At 38.0% G+C, this 27,994-nt stretch overlaps 1 protein-coding gene across 1 annotated transcript in view; it reads right to left on the bottom strand.

Annotated features, from left to right (window-relative positions):
• Fbn1 (fibrillin 1) overlaps window positions 1-27,994 on the bottom strand; it is a 223,642-nt gene that overhangs the window by 173,799 nt on the left and 21,849 nt on the right. The window contains exons 3-6 of the mRNA XM_027925732.3: window positions 21,558-21,640; window positions 19,319-19,417; window positions 8,760-8,855; window positions 5,009-5,104 (exon numbers count right to left, since the gene is read on the bottom strand). Coding sequence (XP_027781533.2) covers window positions 5,009-5,104; window positions 8,760-8,855; window positions 19,319-19,417; window positions 21,558-21,640 — 374 coding nt within the window. The remainder of the gene's footprint in view (window positions 1-5,008; window positions 5,105-8,759; window positions 8,856-19,318; window positions 19,418-21,557; window positions 21,641-27,994) is intronic.

Here is a 27,994-nt window from a genome sequence, read left to right on the forward strand (position 1 = left end):
TAACAGAACAAATGAATCGGGATTTAGAAGCACTCTTGTGCATGTTCACATTCTGACAGTACGTGATGAAGATCTCCAGATGGACTAACGATAGGAAACTTCTTGCTATTAGCATTTATGCTTCCAAAAGGCTTTATCCTCTGGCTCACATAAAGTCTGACATTAAAACATTAATCCAATTCTACATGCTTTATGAGCCATGTGAGAAAATTATTCTCACTAGTTTTTGTTTTATTTTCTCCTAAGTCCATTTTTGACCCCAAACAGCTAAAACTTTTAATTACCCACTGTTGTCACTAGAATTAACATTAAATTATTTTAGGCCATTTCTAAAAAATTCAAAATGCCTCCCCAAAGGGGAAAAACGGCCACATGTTCATTTGAATGTATTGCTGACTCTGTAAAGCCATTTCCAAAAACAGAAGATTCCAAATATGTTTTGAGCAACTGTAACATTGTAGGGAAACTATATAGCCTGCCATGGTAACCACACTAAACAATAATATTCATTTCCGACGTCTATGTTTAGGCATGTTTTGTTTTGGTCCTTTGGAGCCCATTTATATGTTCTGCAAACAGACAGAAATCACTCTCCCCAAGAGTGAGCTGACATTTTTAAATCACCAAAATCAATCAAACAGAAGAGTTTTCTAGAACCCTGTGTTAGACACATCCAAGCAATATACTCAACACTTCTTTCTCTTGCTTTTTAAAATTTTTTTTTTTTTTTTTTTTTTTTTTTTTTTTTTTTTTTTTTATTGTTGGCTGTTCAAAACATTACATAGTTCTTGATATATCATATTTCACAATTTGATTCAAGTGGGTTATGAGCTCCCATTTTTACCCCATATACAGATTGCAGAATCACATCAGTTACACATCCATTGATTTACATATTGCCATACTAGTGTCTGTTGTATTCTGCTGTCTTTCCTATCCTCTACTATCCCCCCTCCCCTCCCCTCCCCTCCCCTCCCCTCTTCTCTCTCTGCCCCCTTTACTGACATTCGTTTGTCAAACAACTTAGTTGAACTCTACCATGGAGGACAACCATCCACCTAGCCCAATATCTTTGTATTTTGTAGTTATTTGTTTTTTGTCATTTTGTTTTCAAACCCAGGGCCTTGTACATGCTAGAAAAGGGCTCCACCACGGGGCCACAACCCCAGCCTGCCAAACTTTTTGAATGGCACTTTTTAAAAGGTTTATTACTGCTACCCTAAAATTCATGCTTCTGGGTTTCTTTTCACCATTCCTCAGAAAATTATCTATGGCTAAGCAATGACCCCTTCCCACTGAAATCCAAGTGTAGTGCAGCACTGATGTTTACAGTCTTAAAAGCCAGACTGTTCAGATTTGATCTCTTTTTACTTCTGTTATTTCCCTGTAAAATTGGTCTCACTATAGGAATTTTCTCATAATGTTTTTGCAAAAAAGCTAAAATGCTCAACACATCACCTGCGACATTGTAAACAGTCAGTACATGTCAGTTGTTAGTATGTCAAAAACCTCTGTGATTCTCATTCTCTTGACCCCTCAGTAAGTCTTGTGACCACCAAACTAAGTCTCAAACTCCCTCTTGCCTCAGTTTCTTTGGCTCCGTGCTCTCTTGGTTCTCTTGCTTCCCTTCATGTTTCCCCGGTGTCTTTCCTTTCTTTCTTTCTATATGCCTATTCACCATGACATACACCCTCAACTCCAAGTTTAGGTCTGTCCCCATCATTCTTCTCTCTTTTTTTCATGACCTTCAAAGACCTCATCTACTCACATGATTCACTGTGTTTGATGCAAGATCATTTAACTAGATTTTTAATGGTCTGCATTTTGAAGCAAATGGCAAGAGAAAGCATGACTCCACACAGTCTTTTGTTGGCAGTAACTATAGCAATACACAACTCACTTGTGTTGTCATTGCAAAAACAGGCACTGACCTCATTTCAGTATTCTGATAACAAATGTTAACATACTATACCACTGAGCTAAGGCAACGATAAATTCTACTGTTTGGTCAAAGCCCAGGAAGAGAGAAGGAAAGGGGATGGGGAACAACAAGAAAACCATAAATGTAAATCTATAGGAAAAACAGGTAAGAGAAAGAAAAAAAAACAGAGAGAGATACCATCTTTGATAAAGAATGCAGCAGGAGGTGGCAAACTTAAGTGCCCACAGGGACCAGGGGAAGCTAAATGAATGAAGTAAGCAGGGTATGTAACAACAGGAAGTGGTGGGGACTGTGATAAACTCTAGGCTATATCTAATGCTATTCCTATACAGTTTTTACAAAGTAAGCATTGCAGGTCAAATAACCCAGTGGTTTCAACGTTTCCTTCTCTGAGTGAAGAAAGACAGGCAATGCTACAATATATCATCACTACCTGCCTAAGGTGGCCAACTAACCAAGACATTTAAACAAATTATTTTAACAGATAAATGTTGCAAATGAGACAAATTTGATAACCTGATTGTCTGAATAAATGTTATGATTCATAATTCAAGCATGAATATCCATCAAAAACCAAAATGTGAGGTTCATGGATTATTAAGTTTCATTTATTGACATTAAGTGATCCAAAGCCTGCACTATCATTCCTAAGGGGTCTTGCACAGTCACATTGGGTCCCTGAGAGAGCTAGGCAATTTCTAGGACTACCCACAAGCAGGCAAACAGCAATTATTTCCAGAAGATACTTAGCCATATCTGATAATTATATCTCCAATCTTCTGACACTATACAAGGAATCCTGTTCAATGTCTATCAATCACATGCCCTCCATCAGGCACTAAGATTGGTGTGAACATACTTTATATACAGAGTTAAGAAAACTTGTGCTGTAAATGGGTAATAGTGAGTGTAATACATTCCATTATTGTCATGTATGTTAAAAAAATAAAGAGATGATGAAACTGTAGTTGCTCCCAAAGAGATTGCATTCTAGTGGAGTAAGTGGAAATCTGAAGTTTTGATATAAAGTGGTAAGTGCTATAAAAAGAGGTATCGACAAAGAACTAGTGAGAATGTGAGTTGAGCAAGGAAAACAGTGAAGGCTTCCTGCAAATTTATTTTTTTTAAATAAAAAGTTACACCCCGATAAAAACAGATTATAATTAGCCTAGGCATTATCCTGCTATTCACAACGTAAGAAGTGTACTAACCCACCATCATGAGAAACCATGCTGAATATTTTCTAGTGCTTCAGGATGGATTTGTCCTGACTTGGTTCCACATATTTATCCTTCACTCTTGAAATCACCAACATACATCTAATAAGAGGGTAGACTGACTCTAATTGTTTAAGGAATTAAGTGGATAACTTTCAGAAGAGCCCTCAAACAGCAGACTCTATAAATGGAAACACAGTTCTGGAATAAAAAAGATTCCCCTCTCCCATTTAATGAGGGAAATGATATTGGTGTCTCCGTGGTCCCACTGAAGGTCAGAGCTGTGCTCATGGTCCAAATAAGTAGAGGACAATGAATAGAGACAGTCCCTTCCTGCTTCTCCACTCCCTCTCCACTACCACAAAGGCCCTGAAAGCTGTCATTTAAGGGATTGTTTTGATTTACATAATCACCACTATGAAGATTCTCTGGAGCCAACAGACATTGACACCTTTATGCAGGTTTCAGGATAGCCTTTCTCCCTGAAAGGGAGTGGTTATAGACACCCCAAAACTTGAAGAAACCCTGAGTAACACTTAACCCATTCAAGCCATTTCCTCCTCTTAAGCAAAGATAAAATCTTGAAGAAATAACTGTGGAGTGGTTCGATATTATGCCCTCTTTATTTCAGACTGTTATCATCAATATCTGAACTATTGGAATCAATATTCTTTTCAATAAATGATTAACAACTTCATTAGAAATAAAAATAACCTATAAATTCCTTTTATTAGTAATTTTTCCAAAACAAGTAAAACTCAGCATTATCATTCTGAGAAATTATCTTCACATGTAAATGATTTTAATCTCCAACATCTTCAATGAGTAAACAATAAGGTATAGAATGATACTACCTATTATAAACAGTTATCTTTATTACTCTCAATACCACTGGATGATGTATATTAGCTGTAAATCAACAAAAATAACCAGTGCAAAAGTTGTAAGACAGTTTAAGGAGGGACTTCAGAAGGATGCCAAGGGTCTATTATGCATCATCAGCAAAACCTTGCAGGGATTTAATTAAGTTACAATATCATTTTAATCCAATAATAACAGCAATTGACCTAGAGTTGCTCACCAAAATATGTACTGTTGCTTTGTTAGAAAATGACTGAATTTAGTTGAACATGTACAAAGAGAGAAAATAAACAATTTTTCACATACCACTTTCTGCTCTTTGCTTTTCTCAGCTATGTTTTAAATGACACATATTGAATATCTGCTACTTAATCTTTACCGTCCATCTTAGAAGAAGATCTTTATACAACTTTGGATAAAAGTGATAAGTGCCACTTAAAAAGTTCCCAAGTAATCTTCCAGTTCAGTTCTGTATGACATGAACTTCCTAAATGTTCACTATAAAATCAGGAGTGATGAGAAAATGACACGTAGAGACAAAATGATTAATAAAGCCAAGTTCATGGGGGAAATTTAAGAATACTGCACATCCATATAGATCTCAACATCATATTTGCATGTATAGGCAGGCAAATCAGGTAAAACAGTTCTTTTAATCAGAAGCAACAGTGAGCATTGAACTTGAAAACAGAAACTCACATTAAAATTAAAGCTATTTATTATCTGGAGTACTCCTGGGACATCCCTGGACATCTATGAATCTTACATATATGCTTCCTAAGGAATATTGCATTCCACCAGCATGATTGCTGAAAAACATGCACAGACTCGGGGCCAAGGCCTTGTCATACTTTCCAGGGACAATTCAGAAACCTCCACAAAGCTCAGCAAAATTCAAAACATAGCTGGACAAATCCAGGGTCTACACAAATCAATAATAGGTTAGCCACCAGAAGGTCTTTATGCATATGATTTCAAAATACATTACCTCTTTCACACTGGGGTCCAGTAAAGCCATAAGTGCATGCACATCGATTTGGGGCCACACACCTCCCTCCATTGAGACAGCCACTTTCACAGACAGCTGTAAGATAAGGAGAGAACTGAGAAGTTTTACCTGAGAAAAGATGCTAATGAGGTAACACTGCAGTCCCCTGAAAGGACAACAATAAAAATATACATAATCACTCTGGTATTTATTTTTGTTTTGAATAGCTGCCCCACAGTCAGAGATCCTCAGATGTCCCTCAGGCAACTGCCTGAGCAGTGACTTCTTTCCATGTTAATGCTGTCACATCACACGCAGTATCTGAGCAATGCTTTCTGTCTTGCATCCAAAGTGGTGTTTTCTGAAAAACTTCACCAGAGAGCAACTACATTTTAGCAAGCTGACTCTTTGGCTTATGATTTGTTTCAATTAGAGAGGGCTCCCAGGAAGGGAAGCACTGTTCCCACTGATATCACCCTTACAGAAATGTAGCATGTAAAATTACACAATTAACTGCAAACAATGAAACATCCATACTAACATTCAGTAATTTGAGTGTCATAATGAAGACCCAATGAAGTGTCATAATAGAATCTATAAAACTATTGGTGAGATAACCCCTGAGATGCTGGAGAGAGACATTTTCCTTGACAGAAAAGGCATTAAAATAAGAGTTGAAAACTTATGCTCTAAACAACTCCTCCCTGTACAATTTCCTATAACTCTGCAGGCATGACTTTGTAGGCATCTTCACCACAGGTGCTAGGCTCTTCCCTACCAAATCTGCCATTCCACCCTTTCTTCTAAGCCCAGCTCAACCTCACTCTTCCATGATGCTTTTCCTAATACCTCCTTCTAAATTTAAGGTTCCTTCCCACATTTTCCATGAACTTTGCTTCTACTCCTGTGGCAGTCATGAAGTTGAGCCACTCAGTTCTCCCTTCTGGAGAAGTTTCTGCAAGGAGCTGAGCTGGCAGTCAGCTTCCAGTTGCCATACCTTCAGATGTGCTGCAACAGTCTCACCTGAGGCACCCCCTCAGCCAATGACTAAGATCTGGCCATTGATGACAACACGGAACTCTGATGGGCAATCTTTGCTCTAGGCTTGCCACCAGCCTAGCCAAGGCTCTATCAGAGGTGCACTTGTCTGAGGCTCCTGCCCCATAATTGTTCATCCTCTTTTCTCTCCTTAAACAGACCACATTGTGGTCTGAAAGCCAAGCCCTCACTATCCTGCTTCCTCTGCCCATTATCTTTCATAAGCCTCTCCCCAAATAAATCTCTTATAATCTAATGCTTTCTTGGCATCCACTTGGCAGCAAAGGACCTGAACTGATATAACCTTTTAATGCTTAAAATTATGACAGGTGTCTATTTCTCATCATAAAAACTAGAGAGATTTATGATTATTGGTTGTTCTGCTTCATCTCTTCATTTGTAGTCAGGGAAAAATTAAGAGATTTTTAAGCAGAAAAAGAAATTTTGAGATTGCTGAACCCAACTCTTCCATTTTACAGATGAGGAAAATGAAGTTAAGGAAAGGTTTGGTTGTCGAATTCAGCAAGAGTTACATGAGCACCTGTTGTGTGCAGGGCTTTGGGCTAAACTTCCCCCAAGGAGCGTCAAATGGAGCAGGAGAGGTGCCCTCCTGATTCTCCTTCCAAATGCCTCTGAATCCATCCCCATTTTGCCATTTCTGTAACCAGAGCCTTACTTTAGCCTAGTCTTTCTGCTTTCTGTTTCTTCCCCTCCAGTTGATTCACCACTGGGGCCACAATGATCTTTCTCATTGTAAACCCTCTTAAAATAAAGTGTAGAAGATGGATATTCATAGTACTAAACACATGGGCTGTAGAGTCAGACTGCCTGGGTTCCTGCTAAGAGCCATAGCCAAGTAGTATGATGCATGGCATTTTTGGTTGAAAGGTGACGCCAGCAAGCCATTGAGATGATATGATTATGTTAAGATCTGCATTCATATGGATATTACACCCCTGCTGTCCACCTCGGCATGCTACGGGATTCCTGGAGAGTTCCCATTGGTTGGGGAAGTGCGGTAGGAGAGAATTCCGGAGGAGGGATTTCCTGTTGCCGGTCTGGGAGAACGCCGCGTGTGTTGGTCGGCATTTTTTTCCCCCAGGAGCACAGGGGGCATTGGCAGGGATTTTCAAAATAAAGTTTGTTCCTGTTTGAGTGGCTCATGATTTTGTGCCCAGCCAGACTGCGGCAGGTTCCAACACCAACTCTGCCAGTTACCATCTGTATATCCTTAGAGAAATTACTGAAGTCTCCGTGCCCCAGTTTCCTCATTGTTAGAAAGTAGTATTCATGGCTTCTCACTCCAAAAGCCATTACATTAAATGAGTTAAAACATGTAAAGAGTGTTTTAAAAGTGTCAGGCATAAATAAGTAACTCATAAGTGCATGTTGTCATTTGTTATCTTAATATCCTTTCCTATCTTCGGAAGGAAGATTGTATGTATAAAGGCATCAAAACCTAGCCCATGATTCCTATTTGATCTTATTTCCATTCCTCACTTTTCTCTGTATTTAACCTCCAGCAACACCAAAGCACCTGCTACATCCTACATTCCCTGTTATGTCCTATTCCAGTGCTTCGGGACATGATGTTATCTGCCTAAAAGCACCATCCTCCATCACTTGACAGGTGAACTCTAAAACATCCCTGGAGACTCAGGCCAAAGGGTCACTCACACTGGGGAAGGCTGCACTGCCTTTCTTCTCTCTCCATGCTGAGCTGCACAAAACTCAGTCAATATTCTTACCAGCAGCAATGTGGGGATGGTCAATAGGCTATTATATAAATTTTGGTTTATTTATAATAGTAGTTTTCATCAAAACAAATATATATACAATGGCAAAAACTGGAAACTACATAAATAATATTCACCATTAAGTAAGTAGTAAAGCATGAATACATAGAGTTTTATGAAACCATTAAAATGTATTTTAAAATGTTTAATGATATGAGTATATTTCTAATAAAATTTTAAGTGAAAAACTTGTAGTAAAAATTATTATACACAATAAGATCTGAATAGAATAAGATCTAAATATGCATTAAAAATCTAGAAGATGGGATTAGTTATAATTTATTTTTCATATTTTTAACTTTTTTAACTTTTCCCAGTTTTTATATATTCTTCTTAGAGTAATTAAAAATAAGCTTTTTGAAAGGAATTTTCATCTTCTGCAAAGCACAGGGACTGGTAGAGAGCAGATGCAATAAATGGTGGTTGTGAATGAACCAACCAACTGAACACTGTGTAATAAGTACTACAGTAGCAGAACCTAGTGTGGGAAACTAAAAAGAGTTGCAGACACCATTAATCAAGAGAAAAGACATGTTTAGGGAGAAACATGAGGTTGAGTTTTCGAATACTTTATTTGAGATGCTTCTGGAAAATCCAAATGGAAAAGTTCAGCAAATGAATGGAAGGTAACATTGGGAACTAACAATGATCTTGCACCTTAGGTGGTGACTGTCAATCAAAGGTCTGAGGCAAGCAGGGTGGTAAAGACAAACGAAAGGAAAATGAATCAAACAAGTTATTATCAATATTCCAAAAGGAAATCTGGTGCCAAATGTGTTGGTTAAGTGATGTGTTCATCTGTAAGGGTCCTTAGGTGTCTTTAAAAATGTCGTGTCTCGGGGAATCAAAGAAAATCCATCAGCACTTATTTCATTATGCTACGTGTCTACATCGAGGTGACTACCTGGTTTACTTACGTTGTCCACAGTGAGTTCCTATGTATCCTTTCTGGCACAGACAATGATCATCACTGCAGCTGCCTCCATTCATACAGCGAATAGTGCAGTGTTGTACTTGGAAAAAAAAAAAGAAGAAGAAGGAGAATGATTCATTTTTGCAATTTAAGTGCATAGATTTCAACAGTTCAGTTGATTTGTAGTATTTGAAGAGAAAATAAAACAATGTATCAGGATCCACATATTTATGCAGAAGTGACCTAATCGACAATGCTAAGCATGATATCACTTGTGTGCATAAAATCATTTACAATGCACCGTAATTGTTTCTTTGGCATTTAATTTAATAGAGCTAAATGACTTCCCTAATTTAGCACAACTTACAACTCAATGTCATTTCTTATAATTTATATCAACAAGAAAGTAGTGCTGTGAGTAACGATACAAGACAAAATTACAATGGCAATAATTTTCCCGTGAAATGATTCAGAGTCCCAGGTAGGTGGCCAGGGAAACAAGAGTAATAAATTCCACATGATTTTGTTAAAGGAAGTTTTGGAGGCAGAAAAGAGAAAAAAAAATACCAGAAAGGCATTTAATAACAAGGCTGCCTGCAGATGGGAGGAGGCTAGACTGGGCTCAGAAAAAGCTGCTTGTTTAAACTGTAACCTTAAACTCAAGAAGACCCTCAGTGTTTAGAATCCACTCTTTGCCACATTTTCACCTACAAAAGTATACATTTCAGGGCTTAGGGTGGACAGTCTTAGACCCGAGACCATGAGATAGCAGAAGATCCTATATTCTTAAAAATGCCAGGAGGTTCTACTAGGAGAAATAACAGCATAGGTATACTTAGGAAACTTAGGTATGCTGATAGCACTTTCAAAATCCCAAGCTATTTCCTCATCATCTAGAAGTGTCCTACTTGGAGTGGATGGAGAGGACTAAAGGCTTGATTGGATTAATCATGAATCCTTGTTAACACATCTCTTTACAAACAGGCCAGAACTGGGAATTGGAAGTTTAGCTTATTTTGTCCTCTATGTTGTGGGAGGAAAATACTCCACAATTTTATGTTAGGAGAAAAGAACTCCTTCTTTCTGTCCAAGAGCTGAAATTGGCTGCTCTGCTCATTCTTGAGGCTCAGTCTTCCTGAGGCACAGGGGCCAAATCTTCTCCATGAACCAGAGAAGACTCCTCCCAGCAGCCACCCTCTTCAGTGCCCCTTATGGAGAGTCCAGTACAGTCTCAGAAAGTGGCCACAGGACAAAGGGCCATTTTACTAAGCAGCTACACAAACCCCAGCCTGACAACAGGGAAAGAAAGATGCAGAACCCAATACTTATAATGGCCTCTTAGATTAAAAAAATAAACAACAAAAAGAAAACAGAGTCGAGTTGAAAACAATATGCCTTTTCAAGATCCACACAATTACTGAAACACCATCATCATGAAGGACTCCCTGCACCTCAGCATTAAATGCTCTCCTGAGCATGATAACACAATGTGTTTCATGGCTCGTCTGCACACTCATAAGATGTCTTGTGAACCAGTCCTCCAATCTACACATCAATTTTTTATTCTCTTAACAAATATTTATGGATGCCTATTATGCAGCATGCCTATGCCAGGGGCTTTGTGCTAGCCTCTTTTTTTATGGAATCGCCTCTCTAATCACCCCATCTCTTCTCTCTTTCCCTCCACACCCCCTCCCCCAATTTTCAATCACCAACACACAATTTTCACAAACCTGAAATTCCACCTGCCTCCAACATCCTTTTCAAATGTATCTTCTTTTCCTTGTTCTTTTCTGATCTCTGTTCCCTCCCCTCTCCCAAACCCTCCTTCCTCTCAAAGTACTTTATATTTCTCTTTGAATATGTATTATTTTGTTATTTCTCCTATTCCCAACTGATCTATCCTAAAACTTCTTGAGAGCGAAGAGTGCCACAATTATTAATTACATCCCTTCAAATGCCTAGAGAAGCACCTTACCTGTATGTAGGTGCTATACATAATGATGCTAAATTAACTTCTATTTTCTCAACTCATGCTACATGATAATGAAATCAAAAGCCACGCTCAAAGACTGAGACTGAGAAGCTGCCTATTGTGTACTAAGCACTTACACAGCACTTACACAGTACGCTGCTTCTAAAAATATTTTTGTCTTTTTTTCTCCATGCATAAAAGCTGAAATAACTCCTTTGATGGAGCATTGTTATAGAAGTCAAGCAACCCAGAAAACTGATTCAAACAAACTGTTATTTTAGGCTCCTATAAGTCCATTAAAATATCTCAGCCAAAATGCTTTTTAACTAAAAAGTTATCTATAAAGATACCAAGGCAAAAAGGATTTGATAAAAATGCTGGATAATATTCTAAGTAGGTCAGGAAAAGGTGTACAGTTGCTTTAAAATCTGAAGTTATACTTAGCTTCATCCTATCTTAGAAAAACAGTGAGGATTGGGAAAAGCACAGGAAATGATGTCATCAGTCAAGCAGCATAGGAACTCAGCCCACAAACTGATTTCAATTAAAGCAGTTCATGCCAAGAGCTAATTTCCATTCCCACATGAGCAACAAAGCCATTTAGCTACTTTGAGATAAAACTTTTAAAAAGACCAACAGTAGTTTAAATAGTGACTTTACATTATTTGTTCAAGTGAAAAATCAGAATAAATTCTTCCCAGGAAGAAAGATTAAGTTTACATTTAAATGCAGTATAATTAAAACCTCCCTTGATATGCATTTATATGTTTTTTTTTACTCTGTTTTTCAGGTGAACTCCTTCCATCATAAAATATTCTTTCTCTTTTAAAAAATAAAACCACTTGCTCAGGCTGTTAAAACAGTAAGGCAAGGTTAGTCCAGTGGTCCACACAAACCAATGAACCATGGATCCTTGGGGGAGGAAGAGGAATGAGTCCACTGTCAAATGAAAGGATCTTCATCACCTGCTTTACTATAACATGTTCACCATGAGAAACTTCACATGTCTTGTGAGTTTCTTAGAGCTTTAGTGGGGAAAAATATTTCTTTAAAGGTGTGAGAGTCACTCAGGATATCTGCAGGAAAATAAAAGGAGTGAATATGTAGCTTCTCTACCCAAGCAAAAAACAGTTTAGAGAGTACATATAGATGGATTGGTTGTAATTTGGATTGAATCCTGCCACTTATGCATATTCTAAATTTACTTTTATTTGAACAAGAATTCCCTATGTGTCATAATTAACAGACCAGTTTCTACGGCTCTAGAAAAAGCCAGCTAAAAAAATAGGTGCTCCACTTATATCCATAAGGTTGCTATATCCTTTGAATGAGCTAAATACCCCACATCCAAATATATTCCTCATCTCAATCTGTATTAAGATTTCAGCAGAGGGGCTGGCGTTGTAGCTCAGTGGTAGAGTGCTTGCCTACCATGTGTGATGCACCGGCTTTAGTTCCCAGCACTACATAAAAATAAACAAATAAAAAAGGTATTATGTCCATTTACAAATGTGTATATATATATATATATATATATATATATATATATATATATAAATCTTAAAAAATATTTTAGCAGAAACTGAGAATACTAGGGGAGACAAAGCATCAGTGTTCATCTTATGCTGCCACATGCAGTGACCCTGTGAGTCCTTACACCTAAATGAGGATGTCTCCTTGAAGATGAGCAGACAGAATCAAAGGGTTTCACATAAGGCTCACTATCTAGAAGTAACAGACAATGTTGTCATTTGCCTGCATTTATAAAAGATCCTGAATCATTTTATGTTCTTTTCAGATGTCAGTCATCTGTTTTAGTCACTCATCAAATTCTGACTAAACACCTTCCATTGCCCAGGCAGCAGGAAGAGCAGAAGAAGAGACTTTCTTTAGATGACAGCATAATACAAATTAATTCTTAAAAATCAATACCCAGAAGAGAATGACATGAGTATGCTATAGGAACAAAGAGATGCAGGGCTGGCACTTGTGTCTAAACACCTCAGGCAATGATTCTCTTTGGGATGCCCTCGCTCTGGAAGGATTTTTAAGACCAAGCCAACCTCTGTGCAGCACAACCCACAGGAAGAACACTGGGAGCAATCTGCAAAATAACATCTGATGGTGAGCATGTGTTTTAATTTCGGTACTAAGGAAAGCACAGACAAACAAATTCAACAGCCAGACCAACTCCTGAAACTACACCTGAGACAACAATCCACAGGGGCAGCCAAAGTCACTGCAGGACAAAAATAATTTTCATTGGGAGACAGAACAGCAATGACATTTCCCTTAAAGTGCATAAATGTTCTGTGATGCCTCAAGACACACAGCTTGGAAGAGCAATGTCACTAAAGTATCTCAAAATATAAAAACCTATCAGGGATTAAAAAAAAAAAAAAAAGGTCCACAGAAGGACAATTAAATGACAGCAGTGATAAAGATTCTTCCATAAAGGACCAACCAGAAAGCAAACAACTATTTCTAAAGGCAAGTCTGAATAGATTCCATGCACTCCTCTCCTACCTGCCCATATAAATCCAACAGTTCTTTGAAGAACTTTTCCAAGAGTCACATCTTCCAGAGTCAGCTACAGTACCACTTACCTTTCCTCTGAGCATGCTTACTCTTTTGGCATGTGGTCACACTACACTCCCTCAAACCTGCTAATACATGGCCTAGAATTCCTCAGCCTTCTTACAGCTTTAGAACTCAGATTCATGTAGAGAGCACTAGCGCTCCTAATTCTAATTGAATGGAAGTAAATGGAAAATGATATGACTTGAAAAAAAAATTAAGTGGTTACCCCAAATGTCACTGATCCCCAAATTGATATACTAGCTTAACATAACTTCTACAAAATAGTCAAAGATTTTGTAGATCTATAGACAAGATCTAAAATTTTTATGAAAAGGCAAAGGAGCTAGGATAGCTAAGACAATTTTGAAAAAGAAGGACAAAGTGGGATGAACTAGTCTACCCGATTTCAAGTTTTATCATATAGCTACAGTAATCAAGATTGTGTAATTCAATGACAGACATGTAGATCAATGGCATAAAATACAGAATCCAGGAATAGACTCTCAAAAATCTACCCACCTGATATTTTACAAAGATACAAAAGTGTGTGTGATAGTCAATTTTCTGTCCTTATAACAAATCCCTGAGATAATCTACTTATTAAGTGAAAAGGTTTTAGGCTCATAGTTGGGGAGGATTTGGTCCATGATTCATTAGCCCCCATTGTGCTTGTGGTAAGGCAGCACATCACAGCAGGAATGTGTGGTGGAGGAAAAAATGCTAACTTCATCACCAGGGAGCAACAGAGAACAAGGAGGGTGATGGGGTCCCATAATCCCCTTCAAGGGCACATCACCTAAAGACCACCCACCAAGCCTTGTAAAGGCTTTACCACCTCCCAAAGCTCCTCCCTGGGGACCAAACTTCTACTGTATGGGCCTTTGCAGGACATTTAAGATTCAAACTATAGAATAATTCAAGTTGTGAATGCCTTGAATAATATAGAATATTTCATATATAGAATATTGAATAATATAGAATAATAATAATATAGAATAATTCAAGGCGTTTTCAGAAAGAAATGGTGCTAGAGCAATTGAACATTGGTAAGTAACCACTGAAGCTAGAACTCAACCTCATATCTCAGACCAAAAGTATCTCAACATGAGTCAGACATGTAAATGTGAAACTATTAAACATTTTTTTAAAAGTTGAAGGAAATCTTTGAAATCTAGTATTAAGCAAAGAATTCTCAGACTGAACACCAAAAGTATAATCTAATAAGGAAAAAATTGATATGCTGGACTTCATCAAATCTAAAATCTTTCTCTATAAAAGAGCCCATTAAAATATGAAAGAGCAAACTTCAGAGTAGGAGAAAATGTTTGCAAATCACACATCTGACAACGAATTAGTATTTAGGATATGTCAAGTGATCATAAGCAATCCAATAAGAATCTGGACAAAAGATATGAGGACACATTTCACTGAGAAAGATATACATACAAGTTATAAATAAGCACATGTAAAGATGTTTAACATTATTGACCATTAGGGAAATGCAAATTAAAACCATAATAAGATACTGCTATATGCTAAAATTTATGAGAATGGCTAAAATTAAAAATAGGGACAACACCAAAAGCTGGAAAGGATGCAGAAAAACTGGGTCATTTATACCAGCTGGTGAGAATGTAAAATGGTATGGCTACTCCAAAATAGTTTGACAGTTCTTAATAAGATAAACATGCAAATACCATACAAACCAGAAATCGCATTCCTAGGCCTTTATCCCAGAAAAATGAAGAAGTGGGTCTACATGAAAGCCTACACATGAATGTTTGTAGCTGGTTTATTTGGACAAAAAACAAAAAACAAAAAATGCCAGATACCCTTCAACAGGTGAATGGGTAAGCCAACCATAGCATATCTTAGCATATATTATTACTTAACTGTAAAGGAAATGAACTGTTTGATGCATGCAACAGTCTAGAAAAAACTCCAGAGAATTATGCTGAGTGAAAAAAAAGCCAATCCCAAAAGATTATATACTGTGTGATTCCGTTTACATTCCTGTATTGACAAAATTATAGAAATGGAAAACATGTTAGTACTTTTCAGGATAAAGGCAGGCAGGGGGCAAAAAGGAAATGACTGTGAGGGAAATATTGTGATAATGTAAATGTCCTATGTCTCGACTGTATCAATGTTAGTATCTTGCTTATTATATTGTAGTACAATTTTGCAGGATGTTATTATGGGGAAAACTGAGTAAAGGGTACTCAGGATCTTTCCAGGCTATTCTGGGTCTCTTATTTCTTTCCAATTTATTTCTTACAATTGTCTCTGAGCATACAATCATCTCAATGTTTAATTTTAAAAGTCCTTTTTAAAGAGTGTGAAAACTGAAACAGGATGAACATAAAGTTAACTTCCAAATATAAATTTCCCAAATTTCTAAAATATAAAGTATAGAGAATAAATGTTACAATATGTTTTATATAACTATATATATATATGCTGTACTCTGAATGTTTGTGTTCCTTCAGAATTCATTTGCTGAAACTTAATCCCCAGTGTGATGCTAGTATGCAGTGGGGCTTCTGGAGAGGTGATTAGGTCATACAGCAGAGCCATCATGAATGGGATTAGTGCCCTTGTGAAAGCTCCCCAGGGAGCCCGTCTGCCCTTCTGCCAGGTGAGGATGCAGATGATGACATGCAATCTGCTGGTGCCTTGACCCTGGATTTCCCAGCATCTGGAATTGTAAGGAATGTTCCTAAGGCATTTGTTAGAACAGCCTGAATAGACTAGGACAATCTATTAAGGTGAAGAGTTTGTTACTCCCAGTATCACATGCTAACATGCATTTGCGTGCGTGTGTGTATATACATAGTTAAGAAGAGTTAGAGTAAATTCACAGATCAGTGAACCGTGATAGGTCTTTATGAGAACTAGGATTGCTCAGCATCCATCTCTAGCCTCAGAGACTGACAGAGTAAAGAAGAGTCCTAAAGAGACCTGGAATTGAAGTCTAGATAAACCACTATTCTGACCTTCTTTTGCCTTGGTGCCTCAATGACCAGTGTAAAGAATTGCCCCAGGATTAAGGGAAGCCACAGCTTGATGTCCAAGATATTTGCTGACTGGTGGTTTGAACCTTCTAGAAAAGTATCCTCTCATTTAGACCACCAAGAAAAATCACTATCTATTCTCAGAGGCACAGGACACTCAAGTCAAAAACCACCTGGAAGAACAGCCCTGATAACATTCTTTCTGTTTTCAGATGAGAAAACTAAGGCCCTAAGAGGTCCACAACTTGATAGTCCTCCTTCACCCAATCACAGAGCAAGTACAAATTTAAACATAGGAAAAATTGGTGGAATGATCTAAACTGATTCCTTTTAGTAGAATGATAGGTAGTTAATGCAAACATTTAACTGAATTGAGGTTATCTTATTAGCAGAAGAGTTATCCAGTGATCTCTTTACATTGCTGTCTACCACCCTGTCACCAGAAAGTTCTGTATAAAGACCAGCTCTTCCCTAGAACATCCAAGAATCAGAAAGGAATTCTGATCATCTCCAATTACCCTTAATTTAAAACCTGACATCTTAAATTTTGCAAGCTGTATAGATAACATTAGTTCAGTGGGAGTCCAAGTCAACAATTTTAAAGGCTCCAAAATCCTGGTAAAATCAGATCATCCTCCTTATACCACTCTCATCTACAGGCCATTTGGGGACTTTGTCCAATGTCCAGGTATTAGAGATGAGATTCAAACTTCTTCAGAAAGTACCACCCCCAAGTCTTGGAGTTCAGTCTCTTGCCTAAATCTGGCCTCAGGACTTTATTACTTTATTACAGCACTTCTAACTGCCATTCCATGTCCAGTTTGAAGTATACTGGGACCACACTTTCCCTTCTGGCCTTGCTAATATCCTGTCTCCACATCTCATGAATTTTACTTGACAGAGAAGTCATGAGCAGTTCCCACTATTATTGAAGATCTTTCCAGCTGGAAACCCCGTTTTGCCATCTGGCCTTATTTTCTTCCCCCAGAGAAGTGCAGTGTTAGTCGATTCTGAGAGAGGGGAGCTATTCCCAACTGGTTATCTATACTTCTTACCCAATTTGAGAATGTCCCTCCTCCATGGCAGCTTGGAGGTCTTCCTGATAGAGACAGAGATGTCTGACATATTCCTGGAATTGCTGATTTCTCTGTCTCTTTCTATTTCTCTAGCTCATGTGCCCTTGCTGTGTTGAGTGAACCTGCTGTTACTTGGAGAATGCACATTCAAAACCAAGCTGAAGTCAAGTAATAATATGCTACATTTAGTGCAATAAGCAAAAAGTCACCATCCTATGGGGAGGTTTCTATCCCAATCTACAACAGGCTGTATTTAGTATTAAGCTGTTTTTGCTGGGTTCCCCCAGAAGCAGATTCTGATACAATAATTTCAATGGATGTAACTTGTTTTTGAAGTAACTCCATGAAACACTGATAGGCGAGTAGAACAAGGAAGAAGTTAATAAATTACATTATCAAGTCTACTAACTCCATGAATAAGATTTCCATTCAGTGGGGAATTTCAGGAGACAGTGCAGGATAAACCTCGTAGTTATCACAACTGGGAGGCAAGGAAGCTGGGGCCCTTATCCAACAACTCTCCATATGTCATTGGTTAAAATTTGCTTCTAAGTCCACTAACTCTGCAGCACTTCTAACTTGCCCTGTATGTACATTAGACATGGCATGATCCCATGCCAGAAAAATTATACAAAGCTCTCAGGCAGAGTCTGCCCTGTTCACCTGTGTTCACAAAGGACATGAATGGATACCAAGAGGGTCTGCTAAACACGACAACTCACCCTAGCCTGTTAACTGGTTTATGAGAGACACATTTAAATGCTAGGACTCTTAAAAGGTAATGGACTTTAGCCAGGCATGGTGGAGCACACCTGTAATCCCAGCAGCTTGGGAGGCTGAGGCAGAAGGATTGTGAGTTCAAAGTCAGCCTCAGCAAAAGCAAGGTGCTAAACAACTCAATGAGACCCTGTCTCTAAATAAAATACAAAATAGGGTTGGGGATGTGGCTTAGTGTTCAAGTTCCCCTGAGTTCAATACCCGGTACTCCAGGTCCCCCCCAAAAAGGTAATGGACCTTGACACATCAAAGTCTGTATTTGAAATCAAGAGGAAATATTTACTCCACAACATTTTTTTTCTTAAAACCCTGACAAAAACAGAATATACTATAAAGAGAACATGTTTTCTCACTAAGAATTAGAAATGGAAAAAGGTCCCTAGATTTTGTTTTTGTTTTTGTCTTGGTGATGGTTGAGGTATTGAGAGGCTGTTTATACAGATACAAACTTCAACTTTTTAAACAACTAATGACTCACCTCCTTTTCAACCCCCACAATTCCCTAATTCACTGCTGTAGATACCACACTTTAAAAAAAGTAGAACAAGAGAAAAAGCACAGGCTTTTTATGATGAACTATAGACATTTATTTGGCATCATAGGATGATGATCATAGAAAAAAGTGGCAAAACTCTGAAAAGGAAAATACATTTGTGCTTCATGACAAATCATCCCCAGGAACTGCCATCAAGACTTCCTAAATTTTCTTCTTGCAAAGGCAGGGGTCTTTTGAGTTTTAAACAAGTTTTTAATCAAATTCATATTTCAGTACCACAAGGAAAAATGCTTTGTTTTCTTGAGCCAAAAATGGTCAGTAAGCAATCATTTCATTGAGCATCTTTTACAGTGTTTACGTTGGAGATACAAAGATGAATAAGGCCATACCTACATAGAAAGTCATAATCCTTATATTATTCATATAACTATGCCCCATAGGTAATTTTCCTATAAAGAGTGAAGAAGGAAATTCAAAGCCAGTTTGGGGAAAGCCTTTCCAAGTATTTTGGGCAAAGCAGACAAGGCAGATGTTATAGTGAAAAAAATGTATTGCAGGCAAAGAGAAAAGCCAAAAGCAAATTTAGGAGAAAATAGGGCGTAACCACATAAAATAATATTATATATAATGACATGTTAGACTCACTAGATCTGGAGCCACAGGAAGGAGATATCTGACCAGATGGGCAAGTGCACATATTTGGCCTCGAACAAAATCCATCCCCACAGGAATGCCGGCAAATGGCTGTGAATAAAACCAGAGGTCTGTCAGCATGTAGACTGAGCACACGGTTAACTGCAGGGATCCAGTGCTCAACTGAAGGGCCCAGAGCTCTCAGGCCCCTCACTAACTCCACTGTTGGAACATGACCTTAAGCCTCAGGTATATTGACCTATAAAACAAGTCTGTTGGACTAAAACTTCCTTAGAAGATGGTAGCTCCTTTACCCTGTTAGTGGTCCTCAGTCTCTCTCTACTTACTCAACAGCACTCAATCTATCAAAAGCCCAGGACTGGCTATGAAGGGGGAAAAAAACCCAAAATCTTGCACCTAAATATATGTTTACAAGAACTCCATTTTTTACTAACTTTATAATTTAATGATTAAAAAATTGCAGTAATATTCTTGGGAGACAATTTTACTGTTAAGTGTTTAATGTTTAATTTTTGTCCAGTTCTGAATGACATTGACAGCCTGAGGGGAGAATCTGGAATCCACTGCCCTAGTTCTGACTCCCACTAGGAAACCCTTCATCTCTTAGAGTTTTATATTTTCATGCCACCCAAAGACCAATGTCATGGTGGTTCCAAACTCTCTGCTAGTGGTCCAAGGAGTAAGTTTAAATAATACATTCTTGCACAGTCCTGTGAGAGGCATGCATGATGTGCAGGCTAAAATACATTAAGTTTAATTGCATTAAACTTATTAAGTCCCAAGTTTTCATTCTGTAAAGATAATATTCAAATATTGTTTCAAAATTACCATAAGTGGCATATTTGTTGCTTAGTTTAAGTTTTTATAGGTATTTCATATCTGGGACGATGAGACAGAATGGGTTAAAACACAAAAAGACCTTAGAATGGAGAGAAGAAACTATTATGAAATAAACTGTCAAAGAATTCTATAAACATTTATTTCAGTACCTGCTGATAACATTTTTCAGAGAATTCTACAGATCACTGGGAAACGGTTTTGTTGTCAAGTTCATTTAGAAAATTCCAAATACCATTATCTCCCCTCCTAGTGATTCAATTTTGATCTTAAAATGAACTACATTATGCCAGATGAATAACATAACTTTCTAGTCAGAGTCAAGAATTGGCAATGGATAAACTTTTTCAGGTCACCAAGCAAATTGGCACATGCCTGTAATCCAAGCAACCTGGGAGGCTGAGGCAGGAGGATCTTGAATTCAAACCCAGCCTCAACAACTTAGCAAGACCCAAAGCAAGTCACTGAAACCCTTTTTCTAATAAAATATAAAAAAGAGCTGAGGATGTGGCTCGGTGGTTAAGTGCCCTTGGATTCAATCCCTGATACAAAAAAAAAAAAAAAAAAAATGCCTAAAATATTTTATTCTTCTCTTCTCCATACAACACTATTATGGCCAATAAAGTGGACCTAAGTGACTCCTTAATGTTCTCTCAGCTCTATATTTCCTCATTATACTAATGGGATTTCCTGAAAACTGGAATTTATTTCACAGGAATAATGTCTGTAAAGGTTCATGGAGAGAAGACATCATCACTCATTTGACTTAGTGTCTCCATTAAATAGTACTTTGTCTGGCATGTGATCTGTCACTCAACACTTGTTATTATGAGAATATGGAGGTTTTTCATACAGTGGAAATCAATAAAAGAATGTCTGATGCCTCTGGAGTTCTTCCTTAGTCTTTATCCTGATCTTTCCTGGATTCTCTGTCCCCTTTCTTTCACCTTTGTCTAAGAATTAGATCTGCTTCTGATTACCCTAATTCAATGTGCATGGTATGGGGAGACCTGTGGCCTGCTGTGGCCAACAAATTTAGAAATTACAATAAGAAAATCAGCAATGATACCCTTTATTTCAAAATCAAAGTGATTACATAGTCTGTGCATCCAAGCACAACATATGCAAATGACATACAACCTCCATCAAAGTATCTCTATGGCTTTAAGCTCTATATCTCAGTAATATTCTAAAGGATATCATCGAGTCAAAAGTGTGAAAATACTTTGACAAAACTAATGCAATCCCAACCTGGTTCAGAAAAAAAGAAAAGCTTAAAGTTGAAAGGTTCAACTTTAAACATATTAATGGCATGTGGTTACAAGGGAACAAATTCTAAAGATCGTCATACAACCGAAGTAACAAAAGAATAAGCAAAATGATGTGTACTTACGGACAATACACTGATTTCCACCAGGTAAGGTTTTCCATCCAGGACAACAATAAGCATTATAACGTGATCCACATACATTAGGTCTGAAACAAAAACATAAAATTCCATACTTTTTTTTTAGAAGAGAAGATATGACTAAATAACAAGGAGGTAAAAATTCTTAAATTAAAAAGCAGGATGAATCCTGGCAAACAGAGAAAATAAAATCATGGCACTCAATGCTAGCTTAGTAGTTTGGGACATTTTAACATAATGATACCAATAGAGATATCCCTTAATACCATCTATGTTTACAGTACATCGGGACAATAAAATCCAGAGATGCAAAATGCAGTGCATCATATGGTAATACACAGGTACTCCTGTAGCCACAGGAGTCTAATTTAAACAATAAAATTTCTACCAATCTGGTTTTTAAAGGTCATAATAAAATCTACTGCACATAAAGATCTAAATTTCTACTCTTTCAATCTAGCTATATATTTTTTCCTATGGCCCAGCTCACCTCTAAAATGCTACCACATTCTTCCTTTCACCAAAATTACAGGAATGCAAACTCTTAACATCAGTCAGAAAAAATAAAGGCCAAAACTTGTAAATATTTTTTTTTTCTTTAGCAAAAGTTTGGAAACACAATTGCTACCAGCAGTTACAGGAAAATAAAATCAGTGTCACTCTGGGGTTCTTGTTTACAGACAGCTCATCACAAAATGACTTGGAGCACAGACTCCATTCAGAATGCAGATGATCCATATTTAACAAAGTCAGGGAGCAACTGGGTAAAGATTTGGCTACTCCTTCATTGGAAAGTAAAACACAATGTAACACACAGAGACCCAGAAGAAAATGTTCACTTTATTCTGCCGCGTCCTTTGAGCCTAAATGTTGAAGCTAGCTGTTGAAGGTCAAACGTTTTGCAATCAATTTCACAAACTAGAGGCTGTTCCAAGGTTTGCTAGCATAAATACTGTAGTTCCACAAGCATAAGCCTCTAAACACAAGATCATAGCTAAAGTATATTTCTCAGTTGAGGGGCACTCACACATTCTCCCTCCACATGCAGACCATAGGCAATGGCATGGAGCCCTCCTGCACTTCCTCTGAATTCTCCTTCCACCTCATGCAGGATTGAAAACCAAGGTAAGGTCTTTGCTCTGTCCTTTACTCTTTTCATAGCCCAGAAAGCCTGGATCACTGTGCAGCACACAATATACACATACATGGTTCAGACTGACTGATGCCAAGATCAGAAAGAGAACTAGGAAGGAAGATGGAGGTGCCAGGGAAAGGACCCTAACTCCACGCCCAGCAGCCTGGGGCTGCTCCAATGTAAGAGGGGAAATAACTGGAAAGAGGCTTAATATGTGTATGACTTTAGGGCCTCTCTGAGTCCGATTTTATTTTCTGCACAGATCGGGATAATAAAATTTTTGCTTTGTCTACTATGGGAGACCATCCGCGCACGTGACTGAGTTAACTCCCCGGCTGGGTGAGAGGCACTCAGTCGTCTACATGCAAGGCTTCATGTGTGAAAAGGACAATGTGTGTGCAGCACAGATGATCATGATGGGATCATCTTCCCAGTCTGAGCTCCTACTTGTCCTCTCACTCAGCCAAAGGAACTATAAAGGATTCTATTGGAGAAGCATTGTATTGAGGATTCTAAGCCAATGGTTCTCAACCCTTTCTCCATCCTGTGAAAAAGTAGTGTCCCAAACATCAGTGTCCAGAACTTCCTGGGCAGACTCAGAATCCCAGAAACAGAAGTGAGAGAAGATAGGGTAGAAGGATAGGGCATGTGGGCTGAGATACTCAAAACTTTCAAATTTCATAAAATTTCTCTCAATTTAAAACGATAATCCAGGCCAAAGTCAACTGCCTCAAACCTTCCCACCAAAAGCCAGTATAACAGTTCCCCTGGATCCAGTCCAACCCCAAAGCAAATCCTGGAATCGCTTCACAGAACCCCTGGGCCTTCACAGGGTGCCCTGTGGCTGCAGTAACTATGTTTTTCAAACAAAAATCAGGTCATATTGTCTGACAAAAATGAGCGTATTTATGGAGTAACAACACATATAACAGGGTGAAAAAGCTAACAGAAAAGGGTCACAAATCAGTCATTTCAGTCCTCCAAAGTGAGATATGCATAAGAATTCCCAAAAGTACCCGGAAAATGATAGTACTATGAACTATAAACTATCTTTTTTTTTTTTTTTTGCAGTGTTTAGAATCAATTTACAGCCAAAACATGGAAGATCTTACAATTTATTATAGTTGTAAAATAAAATTTCACAGTGTAAAAGCAATGACACAGATAGATGAACGAACTGGAAAATGAGTTAGGAGGAGGCGGGGGCAGTTGACCCAAGAAAGAGTTCATTACATAGTGTTTTAAAATACCCAATAAGTAAAGTTCCTACTGCAATTATTTTAAAAAATTAAGAAGAGAGAAAAAGTATAGCTCTCTTGGTGATAAGTCCTCACCTTTCATAGCAATGGGTACTGTTTAAGTCTAAACACAGAAGTAGAAGCATAGTAGATGGTGCTATAGAGATAAAAATGAGAAGAACTCAAAACAGAAAGGATTAAAACTAGCCTTAAATGAATGAAAACCAGGAGAGCAAAAGGAGCTTTCTTTTGCTTTGTCATCTAATGCCCATTCACAAAATTTGTGCTCTTACACTTCGACATCCATATTTTAAGGCAACATTACTTTAAAGTATGACTATCTTATCTTTCAAACAGAATGCTTTCACACACAGTTTCCCTTTCATTAGTATATTCCATTTTCATTTTACCCCACTTCTTAAAATTCTATATAATTTTAGATTGTGATTGTGTTTGCATCTCTGAATTTTTCGTTTTATAACCTTATCTTTTCTAACTAGTGATATATTATTTAATTTCAATTGTTTTAATCAACAATATCATATGACAATGACTTTTACTCTCCTTGACCCTCATTCTTTAGCAGTGTTCAAAACTATTACATTATGTGGCTCAACAAAAAGTATTAGAAAGATGTACAATTTCTCCCCTGATAATTTTGGTCTTCGTAACTGCAAACTCGCGGAACTCATTCAAACAAGCTGGGTGGCATTTCTTTCTACAGAAAGAAAATAGCTCTAATTCTAGAAATAAATGAATGTCTTATTTAAGTTGGAAAGCAGTAAAACATGTAAAGTCTGAAGGAGACATGCTGGATTATTTCCATTATAAAAGACTTTATTCTAAGATTTCAGTACAAACAGCATTTACAAAGAAGATACATTTTTAATAAAGTTACTCTTTTGTATAAATCAAAGTGTATCATTCACACCATTTTCTCTTCCTTTTCTCCTCAAAAGCCATCTCCACCAACCCATTCCCCCCAAAAAGTCAGAGTTAAAACTCTGCCTAGGAGCAGTAGTATTTAGTAAATTAAAGAATTAAAATTTAAAGGGAAAAGATTTTTGTATGCAAGAGGATTTGAACCCAAGGGCACTTAACCACTGAGCTACATCCCTAGTCCTTTTCTATTTTTTATTTTGAGACAGGATCTCACTCAGTTGTTTGGGGGCTCACTAAATTGCTGAGACTGGCTTTGAACTTGAAATCCTTCTGCCTCAGCCTCCCAAGCAGCTGGGATTACAGGCACGTGCCACCATGCTTGGCAGGGAAAACAACTTTGTGCTAAATGCTAAAGATACTTTCCTTCATCCTCATTGCAACTCTTTGAGATAAATTCTATTGTTATTATCTTTTATACTGTGGAAACTATGGCTTAGGAGGGATAAACTAAGTAGCCCAGGTCCCATAGATTGGAAGTACATAATGGGGCTGAGAACTCAGGAAACCTGACTCCATTCGAATTACATTCTTTAAACCACTATGTCAGAGCAGAGATTCATTTTAAAAGACAAGATGATATTTCACCCACTAGCATTTGTAGTGACATGCGTAATAAAAACTACACAACATCCATCAATAGACTAAAGATAAAGCATATTTTGTCTTTTTAACCTGTATTCTAACAGTCCATGGGGCAAAGGAGTTCATATTACACTTTACCACTGTTACATTTTTTAAAATAGCAAAGTTTTCATCTGTAACTTCTCTTACCAATTACTTTGAATTTTGTGCTCTGTAACAACCCAACTCCATCACTCTGGAGGATGGGTGAGCCTCAACAGGCTTGATATTTGGATCCGGTTCAGACACAGCATTCATAGAGATTGTGTGGGCTAACTAAAGCCTCTCTCGATGGAGCAAACAGCTGGGCTGTACCACATCTGACCACATCATTGCAAGAATTGGCCTCTGTGCAAGATGTCTGCAGCATGTCCACATTCCTTAGCCAGAACCCACTTCTGCAAGTTTGGCCTCTCATACAGCAAGATAGCCTTTCTGCTTCTTCTCCCAAGTGCAAACTCTTTTTCAGACAAGGTTGGGGTAATAAAAACAAGGTCGGGGGCTCTTATTTCACATGTGAGAGTTTCCCAGGCTGTGTAGTGATTAAAACCCTGGGCAAGGAGAACACTAAGCATCAGATAAAGGCTAATGAGGTTGACCCTGCTCCATGAGTAGCCTGCTTTTTGATCTTCCAAGGGAAAATGACTATTGACCTCTTGAGTATAAATGTGAAGGGATATCAAAATGCATAGTCCCTCACAAAAGAAAAGGCACCCAAAAGCTCATGTAATATGTCCCAAGATAATACATTAATAACCCACTATTCCAGAGTGAAAACACTTCCCAATGACAAATATGTGATAGGTCACAGGACAATTATACTACCAACACATATGGGCTCTATATATTGTTAAGTACACATCATGATTTTGGTTTTGATAAACTTTTATCAAGATTAAAAAAAATAGAAAATCCCTGAGTGCTGTCTGCTGAAGGTTCCTATAATTCTTCAACAGACTTTGCAAATCCACCCCCACCTTTGTTTTAACACTTTCATTCTGGTCCTCTTTGCTAAAGGCAGAGGTCAAGTCTGTCAGCAATGATTTGAATACCACGTGTGACTGTCCCAGCCCGTCTGCCGGTCACAACAACTAGAGGAATAAAACGTCAAAAACCCTGGTAATGAAAACAGCTTCTGTGGCCTCCTCAAGCTTCAGCTGGGCTCTGTAGATCACAGACTCAGTTTTGGATTGTCTGGCTCAACACTGGCGGGGACACAGACAATCCTGGTTTTCTACTTTGAAGATGCAAGCCAGCCAACCTCGCTAGCCTACTTCATGCAGTTTTTCTTAATAAAAATAATCTAAAAAGGAACGTAAAGAATAGTTCATACTCTAGTTTTCCAAAGTTTTATTATTTCCTTGCTTTCTCCATCACCAGTAGACTAGTGACTTCATTATCATTTCCTCCAAACCAAGAAGAATCTGTTTTTTACTCTTTTCTCTCCCCTTTTCTTCCCTCCCTACCTTCCTTACCTCTCCTTTTCTCTCTCCTTTGTCCTTCTCTCTGATTCTCTCTCTCTCTCTCTCTCTCTCTCTCTCTCTCTCTCTCTCTCTCTTTCTCTCTCTCCTAACTTCAGTGCCTATTTTCAGGGCATATAGAATCAAATGTCTTGTTACCACCTTGAACTCACTGTATCCACCTTTCCGTGGTTCATCTTCCTGTGTAATCAGTAAGTTCATCACCACACACACAACAGGTACACAACTGATCAAGTGCCTTGCCCACAAGCATAAAGCCATTAATCAATCAATGTTTAATGAGAACCTATTATGTACCAAGTACTCTGTCAGATAAGAAATGAAAGTGACTAATAGCACATCTAATTCCCAGATCTTGGCTTCTAGACCAATTCGCCACAAAAAGTACCAGAGACACTAGGAGAAACAACCAATTCTAAGACTGGAAAGGAAATACACAAGATGAGTCTATAGCATCTTGCAGTTACAGAGAGTAAGAGAGTACTCTGCAAACAAATACTCACAATGACCAGGAAGTGGCAAGGGACAGGAGCCAAGTAAAAGAACTCTGGATGCCCAGAGCTAGAAATTCTGAACAATAAAATCCCAAAAGTAACATTGGATTGTAGACAAATTAGAAAATACATATCCATGAGTTCATGCTCATAAATAAATGATTGAATAAATGTATAAATGGGAGAAAAGTGATGAATCTCCTGTGCTGGTGCGTTGCAAAGCCTGACTGTCTGCCTTTGAGATGATGAAGCAAGACTCCTACTCCTTACATATGTGTTGCACATTCTGATGTCCATCCAAAGAGCACAGAATGGAAAGGAGAGAAAAAAGCAACATTACAGAGGAGAAACTGACGAAGACTACGTCAGCCAGGTGATCCAGGTTTACAGCAACAGTAAGGTCATTTTGATACTGTAAACCCTGGAGATGATGTGATGAAAATGGAGCCCAACCTCGGTGGTCTTCTTCCCAAAACCCATAATCCCAGTTTAATGGTGACAAAAACATCAA

The sequence above is a fragment of the Marmota flaviventris genome, chromosome 2, assembly GCF_047511675.1.
Source record: "Marmota flaviventris isolate mMarFla1 chromosome 2, mMarFla1.hap1, whole genome shotgun sequence".
In the NCBI taxonomy this organism is placed as follows: domain Eukaryota; kingdom Metazoa; phylum Chordata; class Mammalia; order Rodentia; family Sciuridae; genus Marmota; species Marmota flaviventris.